Source organism: Porites lutea, chromosome 6 (assembly GCF_958299795.1).
Source record: "Porites lutea chromosome 6, jaPorLute2.1, whole genome shotgun sequence".
In the NCBI taxonomy this organism is placed as follows: domain Eukaryota; kingdom Metazoa; phylum Cnidaria; class Anthozoa; order Scleractinia; family Poritidae; genus Porites; species Porites lutea.
In genome coordinates, this window is record NC_133206.1 from 16,267,641 (window position 1) to 16,294,808 (window position 27,168).

Below are 27,168 nucleotides of genomic sequence, written 5' to 3' on the forward strand. Positions count from 1 at the left end.
TCACACTTTTAGCTTAAAGTCCAATCTGTTTTAAGCGGAAGTCTGGCAAGGACGGTAGGTAGTGTTCACTGATTACACCGGGGACGTGTCCACATGGACTACGTGGTAGGCGTTTTAGTGGGTAGACGAACTGAGGAAATTAAGGCACGCTAGAACACGTTAGGCTTTCCTTTTTCCTCTCTTTAATTTCCACGTTTTGCCCTTCGACACAAGTTGGTGATCACTAAATATAGGTTCGGGTTTCACTGCACTCCAAAAACGTTTGATTGACCAAGAAAGTAAACTTATGGAGTTCTTCAGGCCACTACTTGATCCACAGCTGCTGAGTTGACAGGGATGAGGCTGTTTGCTGAGACTCAATTGAGTCTTTTAAACACAAACAAATACTACAATACACGTTTCTCCAAACTGGTGGGAAAAAAAACCGTTTCACATTAATGTAAATAAGCCCTCTTTGTCTCGATTGAGGTTCCATAATAGAGATGACAAAAGTAAGTAAATTTGCCACCACTTTGGAATAAGGTGTACTTCTAAATAAATCAACTTCCCGCCGAATCCGTTGATGGTAGATTTTGTGCTAGTCAGTCTAAGCTTAGTTTACAGTAGATAACATCGGGCTAAAAGTCGATCCGAGCGAGTCCATCTCAAGTAATCGACCCTCATTCTTCCTAAAATACATTTGATTGAATGAACACTAAAAATGCTGCACAAAGATGCATAATTTAGAAAATGAAATAAAACCAAATATTGATTTTTTAATATGACGACCCATCACCTTTCTATTTAGTTCTGTGTCAGCTTGCAGATTCATGCTTTGTTTTAACAGTTTCGTCGTCGTGTTTCACTTCAAGGCCGTTACTTGTTTCCTTAAGGGGCTGGTAGTCTTCGTTTAAGCGAACTCCTCTAACTCGATGTCCTAGAAGGGATAAGGAAAGTTGGAGAAAGTTAAGAGAACAACACACTACACAGCTACTGCTTTCAGGTTTTCTGATAGTAACAATGACAATAACTGAACGACATGATGATGATGATAAAATAATATTAATAATAAGAAGAAGAATAAGAATAATAATAAGAATCTTAATTCATATGATTAAAACTACATATCTTATGTCACAAAATTTCCAATTTTGAACTGAGTTACACTGTAACAATTACAGAACTAAATTATATTTAAATAATAAAAAATCTAAAAGTTATTAACTCATTTACAAAATACCAATTACAAAGCTAGGTCATATTTAAAGATTAGGCGATTAAAATAGGAGTTTTTCACTCGATTCGTGTTTAAATTCGGCCGGTGACTACATATGCGTCTGAGATTGTATTCTGTGACCGTATTCTGATGATGATGATAATGATGATGATGATGATGATAATGATGATGATGATGATGATGATGATGATGATAATATTACCTGGGCAGTGTTGAGTGAAGGCAGTCGTCTTGCGGTCGCGACAACAAACGCGACATAAGTTGAATAAACATTTCAAACCCTGAAAATTAAATTTAAGTAGTTATTTTAATTCACGAAATGGGTGTTCATACTCCACATTCATTCCCTTGCACAAAACTAGGTAGTTCATCTAACAAAAACGCATTTAAGAAAAGCAGACTTCAAAATCCTTTACTTTTGATATGATAGTTTATAGTTTGCCTTACAATAGTCATTTTGACATTGATCGCGACGTTTCAAACGGAGGTTCCTGCTGGTTTTCATCGTGAGACTAACAAAAAACTAAGCTATAATACAAAAACATGGATTATTAACATCGTTTACTTCACTGTACCTTGGGATTAACTTCACACTTTGTACAGATATCCCACGTCCTTTCTGAACAAAAAGAAACATTCATTATCATGACTGTAAGTACACATCATTTGGGGAGAAAGGGATGGCGCAGTGGTGAGAGCACTCGCCTCCCACCATTGTGGCCCGAGTTCAAATCCCGGCGTCGACGCGATATGTGGGTTGAGTTTGTTGTTGGCTCTCTCCCTTGCTACGACAGGTTTTACTCTGGGTACTCCGATTTTCCCCTCTCCTCAAAAACCAACATTTTCAAATTCAAATTCGACCAGAAATCAGATGGACGAAGAACCACTTCGTGGATGCGCTACCTCTTGATCACTATTTATTTGTTTTTACATTTATTAATCTATTTATCAGTTTTCTGTAAAAATGTCGGCGCCAAAAAAGTGACCGACTCAATAAGCAGGTCGCCCTTTCACTCAAGGAGTGAACGATAGAGTCTCGAAAGGTGGTTTTACTTTTGGAAAGAAATCCTGTGGTGTGACCATTAAAATGAAACCTACCAGACGGTACTTTCGCATTTAACCAAATTAAATTTTGAAAATATTGTCGAATTTTGTCTTTGCCGGGCCACTTTTGGGGTTGAAAGAGATAAACTTCTTTACAGTTACGAATATTTCTAACGTAACAAACTACGCTAACAGAAAAAGTTTCAGTTACCTCTTCGCGCGCGCACTTTCTCTTTCTTTATAGCTTTTCGCATTTTCCTCATTTTAATCACTTCCTGGTGCCTTTCTTCATCTTCTCTTACTTCGTCCAAAGTTCTCTTGATACCTGAATTTGCCCTGTAGTTACGGACCACAGTTCAATGTAAGTTACGAGCAACGGGAAGCAGCCACTTTGGCCCGGTTAGATAGGAAGCCCCGAGTTCAATCCCTGCCCTAACTGCTAGCTGGACTTTGTTCTCGGTAGTCCCAATTTCAACTCCTCGGCCACACTTGTAAATAGCCTACTGGTATGGTTCGTCTCCGGACAGCTGGGATTCTTAACATTATGTTTATTTCAAATATCTGTTTTTGTCCTCATTTGTGGGCCACAATGAAAACCACTGGGTGACCAGTAATTTTGTGCTACTCTTTGAAAGAAGCGCATGTTCTCTGACTACATTTAAACTCGGGATAGTGTCAAAATGTGGCCATCGTACTCCCGATTCTATTTGATGACGGTCGTATTACAGTTTATAATTTGTTTGAAGAGAAGAAAAAAGCGAGCATTACCATTAAACAGAGAGAAGAGAAATAAAGAAATATTGCACAGATAAATTGTAAGGAATATTGTGTCGCTTACTGCTGAAGACTAGAGAAAAAAACAACAGCATGTACATACAAACCTAATGTAAGGCTGGCATTTCCAATAAGGGAGGACAGTCGACTCAGGTTCCCCATTTTCTTCGATATCTTTCTGCAAGATATTAACGACAAGAGTTGTGTTACAGCCAATATATACCGTCTTCATAATATAATAAAAACGTCCACTGTGTTTTGGGTATAAGTAACAAGAAATCTTGGATGCACCAACGCTCTAGACATTGGTATTTGACTGACTATGCCATCACTTGGAACAGGGACAGGCAGGACGTGAGAACGGCAAGGGCCATGTGCGGTGCGACTGTTGGACTGACCATCGACTCATCCTGGCGAAGTGCAAACTTCACATCCCACCCATAAGAAGACCCCAAGGACAAAATACTGCAAAAGAGCTTAATGTCTGCAGGCTGAAGAGCAGCCAAGTTGCTGAGTATTACTCCAGTGACCTTGAAGGACGGCTGCCTGTCACACCCCAGGATGGTCAGGACAACATCGAAGAGCAGTGGGAAGCCTTCAGAGATGCAGTCTACCCTACTGCATGTGAACACCTCGGACTAACAACCGCAGCAATTAGGACTGCTTCGATGAGAATGAGGAAGAGGTATAGGCACTGCTGTAAGAAAAATACCAACGGTTCCGAACACTTCAGAATGAACTCCCGTTACAAGCAAGGAAAGATGCCTTTGTAAACGCTAAACAAAAGATGCAAATGAAGTTCTGTGTAATAGGGGACACATAGTATGGCAAGAACGCCAGTGAAATCCAGAGTTACGCAGACAGCCATGGTACCAAGCGCTCCTATGATGCCTTGAAGACTGTTTATGGACCACAGTATTCTGGCTCCTCTCCCCTCCTCAGTGCAGATGGAACTCAACTGCTGACTGACAAGAAGCAGATCTTGGAGAGATAGGCTGAACGCTTGAATCAGGTCCTCAACCATCCTGCTCAAATCAATGGCAAGGCAATCAGGACCTTGACAATCTGCCCACAGAACAAGAATTCCGAAAGGCAATGAAACTGCCAAAGGTGAGTGCTGAACTGCTGAGGTGTACAAAGCAAGTGGCGCAACCATGATGCCGAGAAACTGACAGAGCTATTCCAGTCTATGTAGAGTATAGGAAAGGTCCCACAACAGCTAAAAGATGCCAGCATAGTCCAAAGGAAAGGCAATCGCCAGTCTTGTGGTAATCACCAAGGTATTTCTCCCCTTTGCTTTGCTGGCAAGATCTTGACCCGCATCCTGCTCAACCCCCTCATCCAACATCTTGCTCAGTGTTTCCTTCCAGAAAGCCAGTGTGGTTTCCGCTCAGAACGTGGATCTGCCGACATGATATTTGCTGCACGCCAGCTCCAGGAAAAAAGCCAACAGCGACTTCTTTGGGACCTTCGTTGACCAGAGCAGAGACGGCTTGGAAAGATAATTGAGAAGTTTGGCTGTCCGAGCGAGATCACAATGATCGTCCGATAGTTTCATGATTGCATGATGAAGAGACCATTCAGAAGCCTTTCCAGTGATGAACGGCGTGAAACAAGGCTGCGTTCTCGCTCCGACGCTCTTCAGTACAGTATTCTCCACCATGGTGACTTGTACCTTCCATGACTGCTAGGTTGGATTACCGGGCAGATACAGGACTAACGGCGGGCTGTTCAACCTTAGGCGCCTGAAGGCTGTTCCAAAGGTGAAGGAGACTGTCATCAGAGACTTCTTGTTTGCTGATGACTGTGCCCTCAACGCCAGCACAGAGCAGATGATGTAGCACGAAATGCACTGTTTATACAAGGCTGTGACAGCTTCGGTCTTACCATCAGCACCCAAAAAACTGAAGTCATGTATCAGCTTGCATCTGGAAAGCCTTACCAGGAATCACATATTACGGTTAAGGGGCAACACCTACAGGCAGTTGAAAACTTCACCTATCTGGGTAGAGTGGTGCACATCGATGCTTAGTCAACAACAGGATGGCTAAGGCCAGCGGCGCCTTCGGAAGCCTCTGTAAGAATGTCGGGGAGTGGAGGGACATCAGCCTCTTTACTTAGCTGAAAGTCTACCTTGCAGTGATATCGACCACGTTCCTTTACGCTTGCAAGACCTGCAAGACCTGGACTGTCTACAGCAGACACGCCAAGCAGCTCAACCATTTCCACCTGAGCTGCCTCCGCAGAGTTCTCCACATTAGATTACAGGACAACCTTCCTGATACAGAGGGCTCAGAAAGGACCGGCATCACCAGTGTTCACACCCTCCGACAGAAAGCCCAGGCTTGATGGGCAGGCCATGTCGCCAGAATGCCTGACCACCATGCCAAAGCAGCTACTGTACGTAGAACTCTGTCAGGGCAAATGCTCGGTTGGGGACGGCAGGTAGACGAAACGTTTCAAAGACTGCCTCAAAGATTCCCTCGTAGACCTGAATATCAACCCCAGCACTTGGAGGTTACCTGCCCAGGACTGTCCTACCGTGCGTAACAAAGTCACTACTGCGGCCCGTGCGGCAGAAAACCGACGGACCGCAGAAGCACATACGAGACGCGCCATGCGCAAAGGCAGAGCAACCCCCACCTCGACTTCAGAACCCCCTTGGGTCCCTTGGGCCCCATTTAAAATACCTATGGGGGAAAATCTTTACATATTCTCTATACTGGTTGCCGCCTAGCCGTTGTCTTTTTCTGCTATGTTCGAGTGGCTTGGATTATTTGTTACTAATTACTTAAGCAGGAAAGTGCCTGTAAGCAAGCGGGAAAGCTCAAAACACTTTCACTATAAATAGAGCATTTAATATGAACTATCTTACTATGGTTACAACATTACCAGGGCACGAAAAAAAAATTGAATTCCAGCTTGTCCTTTGGACAGGCAGCCTTCATATTTCTCTTGCCCAGGGCCACCTCCTGCTAGTCTCAGTATGATGATTTTATTAGAGAATGACTTGCCTGGACCCTTGCTCATTGGGTAAGTGAGCTTTAAAAGTTACTCGCCCAGGAAGAATAACTACTACTACTACTACGGGACTTTTTCAGCCCTGATCGCATACCAGAGTTCTGTCTTTTAACGTGCTGCATATTTCCTTCATTTCCTTGATTGACTTGGCAGTGCCTAGTATGTCTCGCATATCTTTATTTCTGTCGAGGCTGCAAACAAAGGAGATAACTTCGTGAGTAACAAAAATCTCACACCTCGAAGAAAACAGTTTATGTAAAAATGCAATATGATAACAACATGTGAAATTGGGCTTAAAAATGCAATATTGTAAAATCTAAAATGCAGAATATAAAATAATGTCCAATCGAAGCAAAGGAATGTGTATAAAGGCTTTACATGTAGCACAAACAAGATAAATGCTGATTATTGGTTGAAACTTGTAAATCAAGAGACAAGTAATCCATACTTGGCTGGCTCCAAGGTTGAGAGGTATAGAACAGAAAAAAAAATTACAGTCGAACCTCCGGTAAGCGGCCACCCAAAATGCGAAGATTAAGAGGTGGTCGTTTACAAGAATCGAACCATGGGGGGTTGCTTCCGTGAAGATGTCTGTCTTATACTTTTTTATGGAAGATAATTTATGGCGTGCGGTTTCTAAATTGCAATATGTGTAGTTCCACGTTGTTGATAAGAGTTTCTCTCATACTCTAAATAGGAAACTACATACAGCGTCAAATAGTCCCTTACATGGAAAATTATTAAATCGTCAGCCCGAAACGTGGTCGTGGTGGCGGTCGCTTACAAGAGGTGGTTGTTTACGAAAGGTTCCAAATACAGGGCTCTGACTGAGTAAAAAATTGGGGTTTTGAATAGGTAGTCGCTTACGAGAGGTGGTCGCACATGGAGGTTCAACTATATTCATCCATAAAACTCAGTGCGATTTCTTTTTTTCTACACCCCTCAGCCTCGGAGCAAAGCATGAATTTTGATAATAAGAAACTGGCCTATTTGCTGTATCTATTCGATTAAACGCTGCGCCGTTTATCAAATTTTCAGCGTTTTCGAAACGGGGTTTATTTCAAAATTACATTTTTCAAATCAATGACAAAAATTACGATAAATCATTTGTATAAGGTAATGTTAAACAGAAATTTTGTTTAAAGTTCCAATGACTCGCTTTTTCGCCGAGAGAGAATACTAATTGTCTGGATGGTGTTGGTTACAAAGGGTAAGGCGTTTTTTTCTAATAATCCTCAAATAAACGTCGCATTTTTTCTGATTAGACAGTCCCCTATTTTTTCGTTAGGTCGTCAGGATCGAGCTCTCACCGGTACTGGCGGTCATCTTGGTTTCATATGTACCCGAAGGAGAGGGCGTCGGGAACGTCCCTTCCCCTAAATAGATTTGACACACATCCAATATGGCCGCCCGTGACGCAAAGTGCTCGGTCTCGACGATCTTACGGAAAATAGGGGACTGTGAACAGTCTATCTTCTCAAGGGGGTGGCGTTTATTCGAGGGCAGCCTTTGTTGACTGATTGATCGAGTACGTTCAACGAGTCAAGTAACCTTTCTTTAGTGGACATTTTAATGATAGTGCGATTATACAAACAATTTTCTCTCTTTAAGAGTACAGGAAAACCCCGCGACTGAGGACCTGGATTTTAACAACCTGTTGGCTAAAATTCGCCAGTAAAGCCCCCTCTATATAAGAACCAGTTTAGCCTAACATTTGAAACAGGTTCTTATTTTCTAAAATCTATAAAAACATTCTGTACACTTGGGCAAATAGGATAAGTCAACATCCAGAACACTCTTCGGAGACATAGGTGCTTTATCAGTCCAACTGCAATGGAAATGCCGACGTTTAAAATAACATAAAACTGTTATTGATACATCTATATATTACAATTACAATAAATGTATGTTATGTTCTGAAGTAGGACTTCAACATTCTTGAGATCAATGCTTCAGTTCTTCTTTTTATGGTCATCTTTACATAACCTCTGACTTGGTATGCAGATTATATATGAAGAATAAGCCGAACGACTAAATGCTCTTAGCTATATTGTATTTTTTTCTTCAGAGACCAAGGACCTATTTAAGAAGCTAAACAGCCTAAACTTGGGCTAACTACCTTTTATATAAGAACCTGTTTAGGCTAACTTGGAAAAAATCTAGGTTCTTAGTCGCGGGGTTTTACTGAATGTACACTACACATAGACCCATGGTTTTACAGAAAAAAAAATAAACACATTTATAGCAGCGGTGTATCGATACTATCGTCGCCGCGAAACGCGTTCGCTGACACGCGTAGATTAATGCAGGCTTAGGGGCTGTTCACATGATACCGGAAAGACTTTCATTCTTGAATGAGTTCATTCCATCTCCATATTTTTCTCTGTATATGTTTACAAAGTACCGAAACGACAGTTCGTTCCCGTACAAGTCATTCTGGAACGAGTTCATTCCGGTTCATTCCGAATAATACTCTCGTTCTGGTACGAAATTTCATTCTGGTATCATGTAAACTGAAAATCACCAAATCGTGTAGTCTGAAGCGAGTAGCGCATGAGCATCTGATGTGGCGCGAAAACCACGCGAGCGATAACGCCCTGGCTGAGCCGTTCGGTTTTATCATGTGAAGGCAGTGCGAACTTCACTCTGGAACGAAACTCAATCCGGAATGAAAGTCATTCTGTTATCATATAAACAGCAACCCGTTTAATTACCGCGCGACAGAACATTGTAACGGTCAATGAACCAAAATGAACAAAAAACAAGCGGGAACTGCAAAATCACATTTCAAAAAAAATAAATACATAAATAAAATACACTGTTCCTTTATAATGCATGTGACGAGCGCGCACCTGTTTGTGAAATTGCAGTATTCTTTTTCAAATTCGCGTTACCGTGACACTGTAATCGTTGTCTGCAAATGCAATTAAAAATTATCCTTTGTAATAAAAATGTTATTGGAATATGAAATAATTCTGAGATACCAGTCTATAGGTGGTTTTCAAGCAATCTCGGGGGACACAAATAACAATGGTGAAATGAACAAATGCTGGTGGACAAACATAGCGAGCTAATGAGCGATCTTTTGTTTACCGTCCACCAGCATGGCGGAGATGACGTAACGTGAAACCACCTTTAAAAACATCAATTTACACGTAAATGCTTGATGGATGAAAAATGTAAATGTTTGATGGATGAATGTGTGGTCGGACGCTTTTATTTACAACTATATATATATATATACATATAAAAATAAATGAATCACTCAGAGTAGTTCACTTCTTGGCACGGGAAGGCAAAACATATAAAATTAAACAATAATGTCACAATGTCGCCCATTCACGTATAGCCGCCAAGGGAGCTTTAAATTGAATAAACAACAGTTTTCCACTTAAAACCGCATGAAAGAAAAAAATAATGATAATAATGATAAACAGTAACGGTTATTTAGTCTTTTTTGTCTGCTTCACAACGCCTACTCAAAAGATAGACACCCAACTGACAAGCCTAATATTAAATCTAAAGATAAAACACCACATCCCTCAACTTATTCTTTTGACATATCTTTATCACCCTCACACTGACAAGCAACTAATTTCACTTGAAACCTGAAAGGTTAAACTTTTACCCTTAAACCAAGAGCCATAATGGCTCCTGCTTAAACCTAGAGGCTTCAACAACAAACGTGACGAAATGTTATCTGCAATTCATAACATGTGCTTCATAAAATTGCATTGGTATACACTTGACGGGGTCTAGACAAGAAAAAAACTAAACAGAAGACCACCTGTTTCCATTTGCATTCAATTCAGTACACTATCAAAAATTGGTCTTGGTCAACATGTAGTTGGTCTAAGCACGATTTGCAAGTCAAATTTATAGCAAACTAGGTATACTACACCAAAGAGTAAAAACTTATACGACAGATAATAAAGTAATTGCCGGAGACCTGGCGAGAAATAATTAAAAGTTTATGTTCACGCCTTCAAGGTTTAAAATTTATAGTTCATACCTGCCGCACAATAACGAAATTAGTTGGCCTACAACCAGCTTTAAGATAACATTCCTTATTTATTATATCACTCTTTTATGCTTACCCAACTAAAAATAATCAATAGTAACTTGTTTTGAGATCTTTCTAGAAGTCGAAGTGATTGGCAGAATTGCATTTTAAGGATAGTTCAGCACTGTTAAGCGCATTTTTGATTGTTTCCTTTCTAGAGTTAGGGCAACGTTGTTAGTTCTGTTATTGCTTTTGTTTATATCATATTGTTTCAATGTTTATCTGTATATATCGCTAATTATTTGAGGAGATAGATCTTCTCTGTAGAGACGCTGCAATTAGTCATTATTATAATTTTATCCTATTAATTGTCCCTGCCGTAGCAACCACTTACAACGTCAATTACTTAGTGCTGAGGTCACGCAACATTAAATGACACGAGCTGTCGATGTCGAACATTTAACACTTTTAAACGTCGCGCAATCGGATAACACCGTCACTGAAACCTACAAGCCGATTTTAGATACTACACTTGGATACGATACTTCGGGATTTGAAACCTTGCCGTTCGTGATTAAGCTTTACGATTTCAATCTGCAGGAGATGGAATGGAAATTGCTTCAGTATTTCCCGATAACATTAACTGTAACATGGCTTATGTTGTCCAATGGTAAGTGATTTTTGCGCAGGTCATGTTTACAGAAATGTTTAAATAATTACAAGTGAGAGGTGGGAAAAAATGCAGAAACGCACGGAGACGGTGGACTTTAAATCGCAAAATTTAAAAATTAAATCTTTAAAGCGAGTTGAAGTATAAACCAAACTTCTACAACTAAGTCCGAATCACTGTTTAACTGGTTCTGGTTCGCTGACATGCATATTCATTAGTCACGATACTTCACGAGATATATTCCTTATCTCCGAAAAATTCCGGCATTTTTCAAAGTCACTCACGTTGTAAAGGTTCTCTTACTAAAATTCGTATCAAAGCTGAATCCAAAGTCCTGATACCATTTTCAAACAAACCTTACGTTGGAAGCGGGTGATAATGTACTTTGTATTTTGCATATTAAATTAGTGGACGATACAAATATTACATGTCTCTCAAGGTCAGTTTAAAGGCTCAGAGGAAAATGATATGCAAGAGCAGACAGTAGTAAATAGTCTGGAAATTTTATATTTTGAGTTCAAGAAAACAAGATGAAGACAATGAAAATCTCGGGCAGCTGAAATCACAAGTCGACCACTCAAGTGTTTCATTTCAAACCATTACAAAAATGTCAGCTATAGCGCACGTATCAATTCGCTGGTGGAGATGTTAAAATATTTTAGAAAACTGACGACGCTTTTCGCCCTCAGAGCCGCAGGCGACTCGTCTCAAATCACCTAGCACAGCCACATTGAAAAGAATAACGTCCACCACCCTTCAAAAACCACAGGCAGCGGTCTAGATGTTATGGCTGGGGTAAGCGAGAAAGCAGCGGGCTTTCAAGCGCTTTTCTAGCAAAGCGACAAATTAAAACGATACGTTTCACTTCTAAAAACTATTATAATAGGATCTTTTTGTGCGGCTATCTTGACTACGGCTATTTTAGCTGCATTTCTACCAAAACAAAAAATATATATATTAATACTGCGGCCATATTTGGAAGCATTTTTGAAAGTATCCAAAGCTATTATATATAGCCATGGCACACAAACATTTCGTGATTAATGAATGTTACTGCTTCAGTGGAAACTTCTGGTAGTCAACTCATCCCTTTAACTATAGAATGTGAGGGCTCCCGCCACGTGCCCAAATTACCTCTTATAATCTCATGGTGTATTGAATTACCTTTATCAAGAGACTATGACCTAAGAACGTTATAACCATCAGCGTCACCATCCTCTACTTTAAGCACGTAGAGAAATTTTGAAGGGACGGCGACTTAATTTAGCAACCGCTGGTTGGGTGAAATAAAGGTATCATAAAACGTGCAACGTGGCGACGCGACTACACCCTTTGGAAGCGTCACTTTAAAAGACTCCTAAGAACTGTTTTGATTTCAGCATAATGTTCTGCCCCAATGAACTCAAACAATGTTTACAAATGCAAACAAATTCTTCCTGAATGAGTAGTTTTTGAAGGTAAAGCCTTTTATGCCACGTGACTGACTTGTCGCCGCAAGAGTTTAAGCCAACCCGGGTTTTTCTTTTGGTAAACGATCGTTACCACTTTTCGTAAGACACTTAATTATTTTTTTGATCTGTCATTGAAAGTGTTGTAAATAAAAAGAAAGAATTTCAAGTCCCAGAATTGAACTGGACCTCACGTATACCTATACAATCTCGCTCCCTAACCACTACACTGCCACACCGCGATCACCACATGACGTAATTCATAAATTGAAAAGACATCACCACACAATAACTAACCAACCACGAGTCAACAGTAGTTTCCGCTACACAAAGAAACACCTCAAATTTTCGAAAAATGTGGGTAGACATTAGCGGTAAACAAAGGTCAGGAAGTGCGGGCGAACAGGTGCGTTTACAACGCGCAATTCTATCTTTTTCGAACCACACTAATGCGTTTTTGTTGATCGATTCGCGTCCACACTAACGTTTTGATGCGCTTTCGACTATCAACACCAAAACGTTCAAAAACGATAAAATTGCACGTTGTAATTTTTAACTCCATGCCCATGCTACCAACACACGCGCCTGCGATATTTTCGGTCATTGTTTTCATTTTGATGCGTTGTCGAGCGTCCACACCAACACGATATGTACGCGTTTTCGTTTTGACCCACTCGAGCGTTTTCAAATCGAACCGTTTTCGATGAAAACGCTCATCGTATTAGTGTGGACGGAAGGCCTAAAAGCATCGAATGTATGCGTTTTCAAACGAAAAAGCGTTGGCCTGGTTTTCACTAGCGCATAAGCATAAGCACAAGGACAAGGACATACGCACGCGCAGAATGGCATACTTGACTCAATTCTCGATACCAGGTCTCCTCAACCCAATGATAAACAAGATGGTGGACTAGGTCCGCCATATTGCTTTTGATATGTTCGCATGAGGTCTGGGTCAAAGTGACCTATGATTGGTCCACGGCCTTGTGCTTATGCTTGTGCTTATGTCGACCCAGTTTTCACTAGTTAAAGCTACGAGATTAGAGTGGTTTTCGTTTGAGTGTCGTAAAACCAAAACCAAAGTAATTACTCTGGCCAATCACATAGGACACAGACAATACATTGAACCAATCAAAACTCGAAGTAATTACATGTGGCTGACGCAAAGCGCGGGAAAATGCATGCGAGCGCGTCACAATTGGCTTTGGTTTTACTTCTGATTGGATGAAAAGGTGGCGCGAATCTTTTAAGCCAATCGCATCGTGTAGAAAGTGCAAAACCAATTACTTTTCGACACTCAAATGAAAACGGCTCTAACATAAGCACAAGCACAAGAAGAACGAACTTGTCCGTTTTTCTTGTGCTTACGCTTATGTCGACCCAGTTTTCACTTGTTTACACATGTGCTTGCGCTTGTGGTTATGCTTATACGTTAATGGAAACCAGGCATTAGTGTGGATGCGAATCGGTCGATGCGTTTTCGTAACAACGAAAACGAATACTTTTGAAAACGCATTAATGTGGACGGAGCCTTAGAGTGGAGAGTCGAAAACGCATCAAAACGGTAGTGTGGATGCGAGTCGATCGACGCGTTTTCGATGACAACGAAAACGCAAACTTTTGAAAACAAATAAGTGTAGACAGGGCCTTAGCCTGGACTGTCGAAAACGCATCACAAAGGTAGCGTGAACGCAAATTGATCGATGCGTTTTTGATGACAACGAAAACGCATTAGTGTGGACAGGGCCTTAGTGTGGACAGTCGAAAACGCATCAAAAGGGTAGTGTGGATGTGTGGATGCGAATCGATCGATGTGTTTTCGATGATAACGAAAACGCATACTTTTGAAAACGCATTAGTGCAGACAGGGCCTAAACCTTTTACTTTTTTGCCGTTGCCATTGTGACATCTTAACTCCCTATTCCTTCCCTTTCAACAGGTCCCAGATTTAGCGAGGGCCTGGAATGTTACACATGTCACACAGACATTTCCTGGGATGCCTGTGATAAAGACCGGAATATACATAACTGTAAGGAGCCCGGAGTGTGTGCTAAAGAACATGAAATAGGGCATGGACAAACGCAAAAATTTACTAGGTTTTGTGCCCCACCAGAAGCCTGTACAAACGATCACTGCAAGAAAGAGGGAAAAAGATGTACAGTAGACTGTTGTCATCAAGACCTGTGTAATGAGGCGTCCACGATAGCAACCAGCCGAACAACTCTTGTCTTTTTTGTCCTATTAGTTAATATCATTTACAAGTTTTGCTTGTTTTGAATATGCTATCTTTTGAAAGTTTAATATTTCACGATTGTGTAATTTGCTAGAAGAAACGTGCAGTAGTCGTGGGTGGGTGTTTGAGGCGATAAACTGGAAATCCGCAAATGCGGGTTCCCTTGACACCAGACAGTTTCTCGATCTCGGTAAGGATGTTTAAACCTCTGGCCTTGGGTAATGCTTATAAAATCATCAAGCAACTGGACGACCTGCTACGCAACTCTAGGACTGTCAAGTTCAATTCGCAATAGGCGAATCTTTGCTGGCGTCATTGTTTACACTTTACCCTTTGTTATGCAATTTATGCAATTTTTAGCTCTTAGCAAGCAAAATTGCAGGAAATATCAGTCCATCAACAACTGCGAAATTACAGGGTGGCAAAAAAGTTAATGAGCCATACAATCTTTGTAAAAGTTCGAGTTTTTCAAAGTGAATCTCTCCGAAACCATTCGGTATATCGGGCTCAAATTTCTGAGGGATAACTGAAATTGTTATGCTCTCTCCGCATTCAGAATATTTATTTTACAGTGAAACCTCTATGTTATGATATTTATGTCTACCAATATTAGATGTGCCTCTTTTCTGACTTTCACAGTTTTAATTATCATAATTACGGTCACGCAACTAGTTTAGCTTTTAAGTTATTTTGAGTGTCGCACTACTGTATGCACTCTTTATATATTTATTTATAATTACATTCTTGCAAATTCTTTTAGTTGTCTACAGTAGTAGAAATGAACTGTTGTTGTTGTTGTTGTTGTTGTTGTCGTTATTAAGCGGACACCTTCGGGACCTACTCAAGTGTCCGCTTAAGAGAGGTTTTAAAAATTGCGCAATGTTTGTTAACGATTAACATTCAACAGTTACTCTGTAATGTGATAAAGTTCCATGTTGTTAAGGAACCTAAGGAAGCTGTGCTGTACTTTTTGCAAGACTTTAAGGTGAACTTTGATAGCGGATAATATCGGATATCGGTCTAATTCACAGTTTTTTGACAGCTAGATGAATTGATTTATCTTACAGTGCCCCGGGGGGGGGGGGCACTTGGGTATTTTTTGGGTGGGTATGTGCCGCCCGGGACTCCAAATTGGCACCCCGTTCTAAAAAAAAATTTCCCCTAAAATTGATACCCCGTTCTAGAAATGGGCCATTTTTTTATACCCCGTTCTAGAATTCGCCCTAAAACTGATACCCCGTTCTAGAAATGGGCCAATTGTTTATACTCCGTTCTAGAAAGTTTGTAAATTGAAATAGCCCTGTTTTTTAAAAAGATATTTCTTTATTTGTTCGACTTATACATGAAATAAATGCTTCTTCATAATCAGCAACAATTTTAAGCAGAAGATAAAGCCGCGATCCACAATTTTTTATACCCCATTCTAGAAAACGCCTCTGAAATGGATACTCCGTTCTAAATCAGGAGCTTCAAAATCACGACCCCGTTGGGCGGCACATACCCGTATAGGTAATGTATGGGAGTACCCTCCCCCCCCGGGTACAGTGCGTATATCAAGGACATAATCCAATACTACTATTGTCAATTGTAAACAATAGCAATTAGCCAAATACAATTTATTTTAGTGTCCGCGTCCGCTTAATAGAGGTGTCCGCTGAATAGGGGTTCGTTATAAAGGGAAATATAAGACGTTAATTTTGGGACACGGCTTGGTGTCCGCTTAATTGGGGGTCCGCTTAATAGAGGTTTCACTGTATTAGATCCATCAGATAATGATACACATATGTAAAATATGGCACTGTAACATATTCATCCTGGCGGGTAATTCATTTTATAGGTCCACTTACTACTCAAATTAGTGAAAAAAGAAGGAAGTTTAGACAATAAAGCGTCACAACAGGAAAAAAAAAATACCTCTTTTACTTCCCTATAGCGAAGCACTATGGGTAATAAAATTTGGTTATCCAGGCATCCAACAAATTTTGGTTGTGAAAAAATCGTCTGTCCGTACGTACATCCTATTCATGTTAGTGAATGTGAACTGTCACACTTACTAACTTGGGAGTCCAAGGTATATGTTGTATTTAATTTTTTATTTCAGTTTATTTTTGTTTTTCCTTTGTTTCAAATTCATTAGCATCCATTATGGCTTTTGTTAGCATATATTTGATTACCATACCCAAAAATAAAGGGGAAACAAAAATTAACTGAAACAAAAAAATTAACTGCAACATATATATCAGTTAAACTTGATACTGGGTATCCGCTGACTAGGTCACCTGACTGTATCGAGGCCTCAGGTGTACAACTTATTGAGGCTATGTGTTTTTAAAAGTTCTCCGCTGACTAGTTATTGTTTTTTAACTGATTGCAGGCTATTTTTAGGAGGAGTTCTGTTTGCTTCTTGCTTATGGTAAATGTTGAATTACTGCAGATAGACTTTTCTGAAAAGATTCCACGACATCTTCGCTTTTGGACTTGGCTTAATAACAATTATTCACCTCAGTGTCGATGGCTTCGCAGCGTGGTAAATTTTCACTACTAGCCATTTCAACTTCAGTGAATAATTGTTCTATATTATATACCCCTTATTAACCGAGAGTGTAGCCTACGAAGCGCAGACGCATTTCCGGTCGTCGCTTGCAGGCTACCGAGAGTGTGGTCATTACAGGGAAATCTCAGACCAAGGCCTTGATGTATTCACCAAGCGATAGCGAGATTAATACATCAAAATAAATCAAGATACATCGAATCTAGGTGCTTATTCAAATTTCCTCTGTGTATATAATGCACAAATGTAATGGTTTTATAAATGACATTTTAAGCAGATGAAGAGCCACTCAGCGTTAAGCTGAAATAAAGACATAATTATTATGAATGAAAGGTTGTGCGTAAACGTTAAGGTTGAGCGAGGTTCAACGTTAACGTTAACGCGCGATCTTCCAGATTGGACAAGGCATCCAAGCCTCATTCAGACCACAGGGAGCCCGCACAATCTGTTTGTGTAACCGATTGTTATTATAGTAAATGTACTGGATTTACCGTTTGCCTCACCTATAGCGATATGTCGCTAACTATGTATATAAATCAATGATAAATAAACGTTGAATTACCTTACCTGTGGTATATAGTCGTCCTTTTTCCTCAAAAGTGGTTTTTTGAGCGATTTTGGAGGAGTTTGAATTCGCCGTTATAAGGAACAGCCAACGGCGAAATCAAACTCCTTCAAAATCGCTCAAAAAACCCCATTTGAGGTAAAAGGACGACTATATACCACAGGTAAGGTAATTCAACGTTTATTTATCATTGATTTATATACATAGTTAGCGATATATCGCTATAGGTTAAGCAAACGGTAAATCCAGTACATTAACTATAAAATAACAATCGGCTACACAAACAGATTGTGTGGGCTCCCTGTGTTCAGACTGTGAAATTTGAGCGTGATTAAAGAAAAGAGAGTTCAATTGTTCGCTTAAGAGACTTAAAAGAGAGACTTGAGGCCCTTTCAAAAGGTCAAAACTGGCTGGATGTTACTGAAAATTCACTAAAGGCAGGATCCTGCTAAAGAATATTAAAATCACGTCGTAGGGCCGTACATCGTGACTTTCGCCCATCGTCTTACACCGAACCTTCAATGTGCAATCTTCAGATAATCATTCAAGCATTTCCTGGCAGCCGTAGTGACTGCCAAGTGGACACAAATGAAATCGTGGCATTTTTTATGTGTTTAGTTTTTTTTTTTTTTTTTTGAGGGGGGAGACTTATAAGAGAAGGAAAGAGTGTTTATTCACAGAGATATCACGGTAATACGGTGACACTTAAGATCTACTTCGAGATATTGAACCAACCGAAAGGAAAATAAAATAACACATTTATATGCATACGCCATGGCGCTCTTGACGGCACAAATGGATTCTTCGAGTTGGTCCATTAATTTAATTGTGACTTATTTTCCCTTGGAACTGAAAACGGATCTGTTTTGGATAGGACGCGAAGGAAACAAAATAAAGAATCATAGATTACAATGATGGATAAAAGCCAAGAACTGCCTCGGTTGCCAAATTCTGTATCAATAAGTGTATGAATATGTTACGAAATCTTAGTTGTAGTTCTGTCTAGATTATCTACCTTCATACAGTCTTTAGTAAATATCTAATAATAATAATAATAATAATAATAATAATAATAATAATAATAATAATCAAACAACCCTATGAGTCTTTGAGAAGGAACCCATCTATCGACTAAGAAAGAAGAAAAAGCCTTTTGCTCTAGGACGTGTCATGAGTTTACAATTAAGGCCAAAATAATGCTATGCATAAAATAGTACTAATCTATGCATGATATTGATGACAAAAGTGTCACGACATTTGAAGTTACCGTACTGTTGGTCGGTAGCCTGAGAGTAAAAACTGGCAAGTGACTACAGTTTCTAGACGTGTCCAAGCGGCAAAGTTAAAGCATTTGCTCTTACACGGGGTAATTAAAAGATCATTAACTTGAAATCTTTCCGCATCATGTTAATAATGGCTAACTTATGGAATCGGATTAAATATACACGGAAGTTGATGTCACGCAAATCCCTTAAGTCACATTAAATTGGCCAAGCGAGCTTGATGGTGTCAACTTTAAATGCCATTCCCGGAAAATAGGCTCTTTAACAAGCTTGTTTTGAAATACTTCTTTGCAGTTGATAGCTCGAAACTTAGTATGACTTGAAACGGGACTATTTAAAGCATCGGCAGTGTAGTTCCGAGCTGCAAGGAAGTGTAAAGGTCGGACGAAAAATCAAGAAGATATAAAGACGAGAACATGAAGTCCGATGCGTTGCGTTATTCGATGTTTGCAATATGGCTTCTCGATTTCACGGGTAAGTACACTGTTAACAAAGTTGGAAAACATTAAAATGTTTAAGTGCCTTTGTATTGCAACAATGGGAAAGTGCTCAGATATCTTACACAGTGTGGAGGGAACTGGTATTTCCAATATCATTTTTATTCGAGGTAAAATCTCATAGTAATGCGGAATTTTTATTCCCTTCGGATCTATTCCTAACCGGGGTTAATGATGATGGTAAAGTGTGCCAGGCAGCTTCCAGATTGTTCTACAAGTTGTCGGCTGGCAAATGAATACGCGAGTCATTTCCCTTGCTATATAACCCAACATTTCGGTCGGTTTTCAAACACGTAGCAACTATGACAGCAAAAACGTAGATGTAGGCCACCTCAGGTTTTATCGTCACACTGTGAATGCAAATTGCGCTGGCACTGATGCAAATCGGCGACAATAAGTACTCGACTGAAAATTGCTATGTCATTAACTCATTAGCAACAGCATGCACGCGCGCAATTCCTTTGAAATGTTAACAACAATATGTAATTTAAGTGTAGGATTTTCCTGGTTATGGCTTCTCTTTAAGCCCGCTCTTGTTGTTGTTGTTATAAGTTTAAGCAAAACGAAAGCCTTGGATACGGAAACGCGCACGTTTTGATGTATTTCTGAAAGTCGAAACTGCATATTGGATCTTGAAGAGTCGATTTACCAATTCTAGAATTGCTAATACAGAAAGAGACCGCGAGTTTCGGAAGTATAACACCTATAACTAGGAAGTACAACACTTTCATGTGACACAGATATGGCCGGAACAGAGACGTCAATTGAACGTGGGAGTTTTAAAAACTTTCGCTTTTTATATTTACCAAAAAAATCCCTGCCTTAAATTCTCAGAGGGGGACTTTTGTCCATTTTTACTAAGCCGTTTCTCGAAAGCAATAAGGGCGACCTTTTTTAAGTCTAAGAAGAAAATAATTTTAAAAAATACTCATTGCAATATCCTTATTATAACTGTTTGTCTATGTTCTGCAGCCGTCTGCCAAAAAAATTCACATACATCTCCCCCACTAAGAGGCTCAGAACTTCTAACTGGGAATTCCAGCTGCTTAATAATACAAACAATGACATCTAGATCGTTTTTACACCCACTGAATGATGAATAGGCAGACAAAAATAATAATACCCTTAAGATATTTCTAATTATGAGTATTTTAAAAGTAAGGAAAAAGCAAATACTCATCAAATATAAGCCGTTCGTTTGGTTTTTTCGTTTTCAGTTGATGCCTTTAAAAGAGTTCAAGAAAAAACCTTTTAAGAGACAAAAACGGATTATAGGGCCCTCGGTAACTGTATAAATGTTGATCACAAATGCTTTGGTATTGGGCAAATACCTCGGATAAAACGAACATTCAGAAATTGCAACTTGTAAAGAATTTTGCGGCTAGAATCATCTCAGGTATCAGGAAGTACGATCACATTTCAGAAGGCTTAAGACAACTGCAATGACACTTTACTATTATTATTCTCTAGGGACTCTATGATGACATTCAAGTGCATTAATGGGCTTGCACCTGATTACCTTGCCTGTAATTTACTTAAGCGATCAGATATCCACACTCGAAACACCAGGTCTTGCAATAACCTAAACATCCCCAAATATACAACAACCAGTGGCCAGCGCCCTTTCACGTATAGAGTAGATAAGATATGGAATACACTAGACTCTGATCTTAAAGGGGAAGGCAATCTCAGTAAAATTCAAGAAAGACGTCAAACTAGCTTGCCTAGCGGCCTGAGGCATATAGCACTCGCTACTCTGTCATTATCTTGCTTTTATTGTCATATTTATCATTTAGTTAGTCAATCGCATCATAGTTCGTTAGTATTAGCATTAATTTTTCATCCAATCATATTTTTAATTAGTAAAATCCAACTAGTGGTCTATTATCAATGCTGCGTTCTGATTGGTTGAGCTAGTACTAGGCTATATGTTATAGCCCACTAGAAGCGAAATGCGCGGGCTTTTTGGCGGCAACAAAAGGATTAAAGTCTAGCTTTAACTAGCTAAAAATTTTTTATTCCCGTTATTTTTGACCAACTAGTTGGATTTTACTAAAACATTTATTCCTCTCGCCCTCATGGCCTCTGAGTCAATAGCCCATGAGGCCGAGCCCATTCGGGCTCGAGGAATAATTGTTAAATAGCCGTTGAAAAGCCCTCTTGGGAACCTCTATTACAGATATGTGTGTATTTATGTATGTACTGGTAAACATGGAAATCTACGTTGTTGCCAATAGGCCACTTGCACTATGATGCATTTTACTATAACTACGACTAGAATCCTTCAGGCTTTTCTTTCTTGTGCAAATTAGTGCTTTTGTTATTTGAATCTCGCCGGGATTAACAAATTTAAATACAAAAGGAAAAACAAAAAGGATTCTGGTCGCGGTAGTAAAACGACACCATCGTGCAATCGATTCGATTTGATCGATTCGCGTCCACACTAACGTTTTGATGCGTTTTCGACTATCAACACCAAAACGTTCAAAAACGATAAAATTGCACGTTGTAACTTAATTTTAACTCCATGCCCATGCTACCAACACACGCGCCTGCGATATTTTCGGTCATTGTTTTCATTTTGATGCGTTGTCGAGCGTCCACACCAACACGATATGTACGCGTTTTCGTTTTGACCCACTCGAGCGTTTTCAAATCGAACCGTTTTCGATGAAAACGCTCATCGTATTAGTGTGGACGGAAGGCCTAAAAGCATCGAATGTATGCGTTTTCAAACGAAAAAGCGTTGGCCTGGTTTTCACTAGCGCATAAGCATAAGCACAAGGACAAGGACATACGCACGCGCAGAATGGCATACTTGACTCAATTCTCGATACCAGGTCTCCTCAACCCAATGATAAACAAGATGGTGGACTAGGTCCGCCATATTGCTTTTGATATGTTCGCATGAGGTCTGGGTCAAAGTGACCTATGATTGGTCCACGGCCTTGTGCTTATGCCTGTGCTTATGTCGACCCAGTTTTCACTAGTCAAAGCTACGAGATTAACATAAGCACAAGCACAAGAAGAACGAACTTGTCCGTTTTTCTTGTGCTTACGCTTATGTCGACCCAGTTTTCACTTGTTTACACATGTGCTTGCGCTTGTGGTTATGCTTATACGTTAATGGAAACCAGGCATTAGTGTGGATGCGAATCGGTCGATGCGTTTTCGTAACAACGAAAACGAATACTTTTGAAAACGCATTAATGTGGACGGAGCCTTAGAGTGGAGAGTCGAAAACGCATCAAAACGGTAGTGTGGATGCGAGTCGATCGACGCGTTTTCGATGACAACGAAAACGCAAACTTTTGAAAACAAATAAGTGTAGACAGGGCCTTAGCCTGGACTGTCGAAAACGCATCACAAAGGTAGCGTGAACGCAAATTGATCGATGCGTTTTTGATGACAACGAAAACGCATTAGTGTGGACAGGGCCTTAGTGTGGACAGTCGAAAACGCATCAAAAGGGTAGTGTGGATGTGTGGATGCGAATCGATCGATGTGTTTTCGATGATAACGAAAACGCATACTTTTGAAAACGCATTAGTGCAGACAGGGCCTAAACCTTTTACTTTTTTGCCGTTGCCATCGTGACATCTTAACTCCCTATTCCTTCCCTTTCAACAGGTCCCAGATTTAGCGAGGGCCTGGAATGTTACACATGTCACACAGACATTTCCTGGGATGCCTGTGATAAAGACCGGAATATACATAACTGTAAGGAGCCCGGAGTGTGTGCTAAAGAACATGAAATAGGGCATGGACAAACGCAAAAATTTACTAGGTTTTGTGCCCCACCAGAAGCCTGTACAAACGATCACTGCAAGAAAGAGGGAAAAAGATGTACAGTAGACTGTTGTCATCAAGACCTGTGTAATGAGGCGTCCACGATAGCAACCAGCCGAACAACTCTTGTCTTTTTTGTCCTATTAGTAAATATCATTTACAAGTTTTGCTTGTTTTGAATATGCTATCTTTTGAAAGTTTAATATTTCACGATTGTGTAATTTGCTAGAAGAAACGTGCAGTAGTCGTGGGTGGGTGTTTGAGGCGATAAACTGGAAATCCGGAAATGCGGGTTCCGTTGATACCAGACAGTTTCTCGATCTCGGTAAGGATGTTTAAACCTCTGGCCTTGGGTAATGCTTATAAAATCATCAAGCAACTGGACGACCTGCTACGCAACTCTAGGACTGTCAAGTTCAATTCGCAATAGGCGAATCTTTGCTGGCGTCATTGTTTACACTTTACCCTTTGTTATGCAATTTATGCAATTTTTAGCTCTTAGCAAGCAATATTGCAGGAAATATCAGTCCATCAACAACTGCGAAATTACAGGGTGGCAAAAAAGTTAATGAGCCATACAATCTTTGTAAAAGTTCGAGTTTTTCAAAGTGAATCTCTCCTAAACCATTCGGTATATCGGGCTCAAATTTTTGAGGGATAACTGAAATTGTTATGCTCTCTCCACATTCAGAATATTTATTTTACAGTGAAACCTCTATGTTATGATATTTATGTCTACCAATATTAGATGTGCCTCTTTTCTGACTTTCACAGTTTTAATTATCATAATTACGGTCACGCAACTAGTTTAGCTTTTAAGTTATTTTGAGTGTCGCACTACTGTATGCACTCTTTATATATTTATTTATAATTACATTCTTGCAAATTCTTTTAGTTGTCTACAGTAGTAGAAATGAAATGTTGTTGTTGTTGTTGTTGTTGTTGTCGTTATTAAGCGGACACCTTCGGGACCTACTCAAGTGTCCGCTTAAGAGAGATTTTAAAAATTGCGCAATGTTTGTTAACGATTAACATTCAACGGTTACTCTGTAATGTGATAAAGTTCCATGTTGTTAAGGAACCTAAGGAAGCTGTGCTGTACTTTTTGCAAGACTTTAAGGTGAACTTTGATAGCGGATGATATCGGATATCGGTCTAATTCACAGTTTTTTGACAGCTAGATGTATTGATTTATCTTACAGTGCCCCGGGGGGGGGGGGGGGGGGGGGCACTTGGGTATTTTTTGGGTGGGTATGTGCCGCCCGGGACTCCAAATTGGCACCCCGTTCTAAAAAAAATTTCCCCTAAAATTGATACCCCGTTCTAGAAATGGGCCATTTTTTCATACCCCGTTCTAGAATTCGCCCTAAAACTGATACCCCGTTCTAGAAATGGGCCAATTGTTTATACTCCGTTCTAGAAAGTTTGTAAGATATTTCTTTATTTGTTCGACTTATACATCAAATAAATGCTTCTTCATAATCAGCAACAATTTTAAGCAGAAGATAAAGCCGCGATCCATAATTTTTTATACCCATTCTAGAAAACGCCTCTGAAATGGATACCCCGTTCTAAATCAGGAGCTTCAAAATCACGACCCCGTTGGGCGGCACATACCCGTATAGGTAATGTATGGGAGTACCCCCCCCCCCCCCGGGTACAGTGCGTATATCAAGGACATGATCCAATACTACTATTGTCAATTGTAAACAATAGCAATTAGCCAAATACAATTTATTTTAGTGTCCGCGTCCGCTTAATAGAGGTGTCCGCTGAATAGGGGTTCGTTATAAAGGGAAATATAAGACGTTAATTTTGGGACCCGGCTTGGTGTCCGCTTAATTGGGGGTCCGCTTAATAGAGGTTTCACTGTATTAGATCCATCAGATAATGATACGCATATGTAAAATATGGCACTGTAACATATTCATCCTGGCGGGTAATTCATTTTATAGGTCCACTTACTACTCAAATTAGTGAAAAAAGAAGGAAGTTTAGACAATAAAGCGTCACAACAGGAAAAAAAAAATACCTCTTTTACTTCCCTATAGCGAAGCACTATGGGTAATAAAATTTGGTTATCCAGGCATCCAACAAATTTTGGTTGTGAAAAAATCGTCCGTCCGTACGTACGTCCTATTCATGTTAGTGAATGTGAACTGTCACACTTACTAACTTGGGAGTCCAAGGTATATGTTGTATTTAATTTTTTATTTCAGTTTATTTTTGTTTTTCCTTTGTTTCAAATTCATTAGCATCCATTATGGCTTTTGTTAGCATATATTTGATTACGATACACAAAAATAAAGGGAAAACAAAAATTAACTGAAACAAAAAAATTAACTGCAACATATATATCAGTTAAACTTGATACTGGGTATCCGCTGACTAGGTCACCTGACTGTATCGAGGGCTCAGGTGTACAACTTATTGAGGCTGTGTTTTTAAAAGTTCTCCGCTGACTAGTTATTGATTGCAGGCTATTCTTAGGAGGAGTTCTGTTTGCTTCTTGCTTATGGTAAATGTTGAATTACTGCGGATAGACTTTTCTGAAAATATCCAACGACATCTTCGCTTTTGGACTTGGCTTAATAACAATTATTCACCTCAGTGTCGATGGCTTTGCTGCGCGGTAAATTTTCACCACTAGCCATTTCAACTTCAGTGAATAATTGTTCTATATTATATACCCCTTATTAACCGAGAGTGTGGTCATTACAGAGAAATCTCAGACCAAGGCCTTGATGTATTCACCGAGCGATAGCGAGATTAATACATCAAAATACATCACGATACATCGAAGCTGGGTGCTTATTCACTTTTCCTCCGTGTATATAATGGTTTTATAAATGACATTTTAAGCAGATGAAGAGCCACTCAGCGATAAGCTGAAATAAAGACATAATTATTATGAATGAAAGGTTGTGCGTAAACGTTGAGGTTGAGCGAGGTTCAACGTTAACGTTAACGCGCGATCCTCCAGATTGGACAAGGCATCCAAGCCTCATTCAGACTGTGAAATTTGAGCGTGATTAGAGAAAAGAGAGAGACTTGAGGCGCTTTCAAAAGGTCAAAACTGGCTGGATGTTACTGAAAAATTCACTAAAGGCAGGATCCTGCAAAAGAATATTAAAATCACGTCGTAGGGCCATACATCGTGACTTTCGCCCATCATCTTACACCGCACCTTCAATGTGCAACCTTCAGATAATCATTCAAGTAGTTCCTGGCAGCCGTAGTGACTGCCAAGTGAACACAAATGAAATCGTGGCATTTTTTATGTGTTTAGTCTCCTTTTTTGAGGGGGGAGACTTACAAGAGAAGGAAAGAGTGTTTATTCACAGAGATATCACGGTAATACGGTGACACTTAAGATCCACTTCGAGATATTGAACCAACCGAAAGGAAAATAAAATAAAATATTTATATGCATACGCCATGGCGCTCTTGACGGCACCAAATGGATTCTCCGAGTTGGTCCATTAATTTAATTGTGACTTATTTTCCCTTGGAACTGAAAACGGATCTGTTTTGGATAGGAAGCGAAGGAAACAAAATAAAGATATCATAGATTACAATGATGGATAAAAGCCAAGTACTGCCTTGGTTGCCAAATTCTGTATCAATAAGTGTATAAATATATTACGAAATCTTAGTTGTAGTTCTGTCTGGATCATCTACCTTCATGCAGTCTTCAGTAAATATCTAATAATAATAATAATAATCAAACAACCCTATGAGTCTTTGAGAAGGAACCCATCTATCGACTAAGAAAGAAGAAAAAGCCTTTTGCTCTAGGACGTGTCATGAGTTTACAATTAAGGCCAAAATAATGCGATGCATAAAATAGTACTAATCTATGCATGATATTGATGACAAAAGTGTCACGACATTTGAAGTTACCGTACTGTTGGTCGGTAGCCTAAGAGTAAAAACTGGCAAGTGACTACAGTTTCTAGACGTGTCCAAGCGGCAAAGTTAAAGCATTTGCTCTTACACGGGGTAATTAAAAGATCATTAACTTGAAATCTTTCCGCATCATGTTAATAATGGCTAACGTATGGAATCGGATTAAAT

The 27,168-nt window shown here is 39.7% G+C and overlaps 1 protein-coding gene and 1 long non-coding RNA gene across 4 annotated transcripts in view; one reads left to right on the top strand and one right to left on the bottom strand.

Moving 5' to 3' along the window:
• LOC140941753 (tRNA-dihydrouridine(16/17) synthase [NAD(P)(+)]-like) overlaps positions 1-27,168 on the bottom strand; it is a 75,823-nt gene that overhangs the window by 10,770 nt on the left and 37,885 nt on the right. For 2 of the 3 annotated variants that reach the window (XM_073390768.1, XM_073390767.1), the window contains exons 8-13: positions 6,150-6,246; positions 3,142-3,212; positions 2,472-2,596; positions 1,792-1,835; positions 1,419-1,497; positions 776-916 (exon numbers count right to left, since the gene is read on the bottom strand). In XM_073390768.1, the coding sequence (XP_073246869.1) occupies positions 795-916; positions 1,419-1,497; positions 1,792-1,835; positions 2,472-2,596; positions 3,142-3,212; positions 6,150-6,246 (538 nt within the window). In that variant the 3' untranslated portion in view covers positions 776-794. Of the gene's footprint in view, positions 1-555; positions 917-1,418; positions 1,498-1,791; positions 1,836-2,471; positions 2,597-3,141; positions 3,213-6,149; positions 6,247-27,168 lie in introns of those variants that run through there. The other variant, XM_073390766.1, reaches the window with a different exon arrangement.
• On the top strand, positions 10,502-16,796 carry LOC140941790 (uncharacterized). The gene is made up of 2 exons (XR_012166508.1): positions 10,502-10,728; positions 14,113-16,796. It is a non-coding gene; the product is annotated as an uncharacterized lncRNA (long non-coding RNA).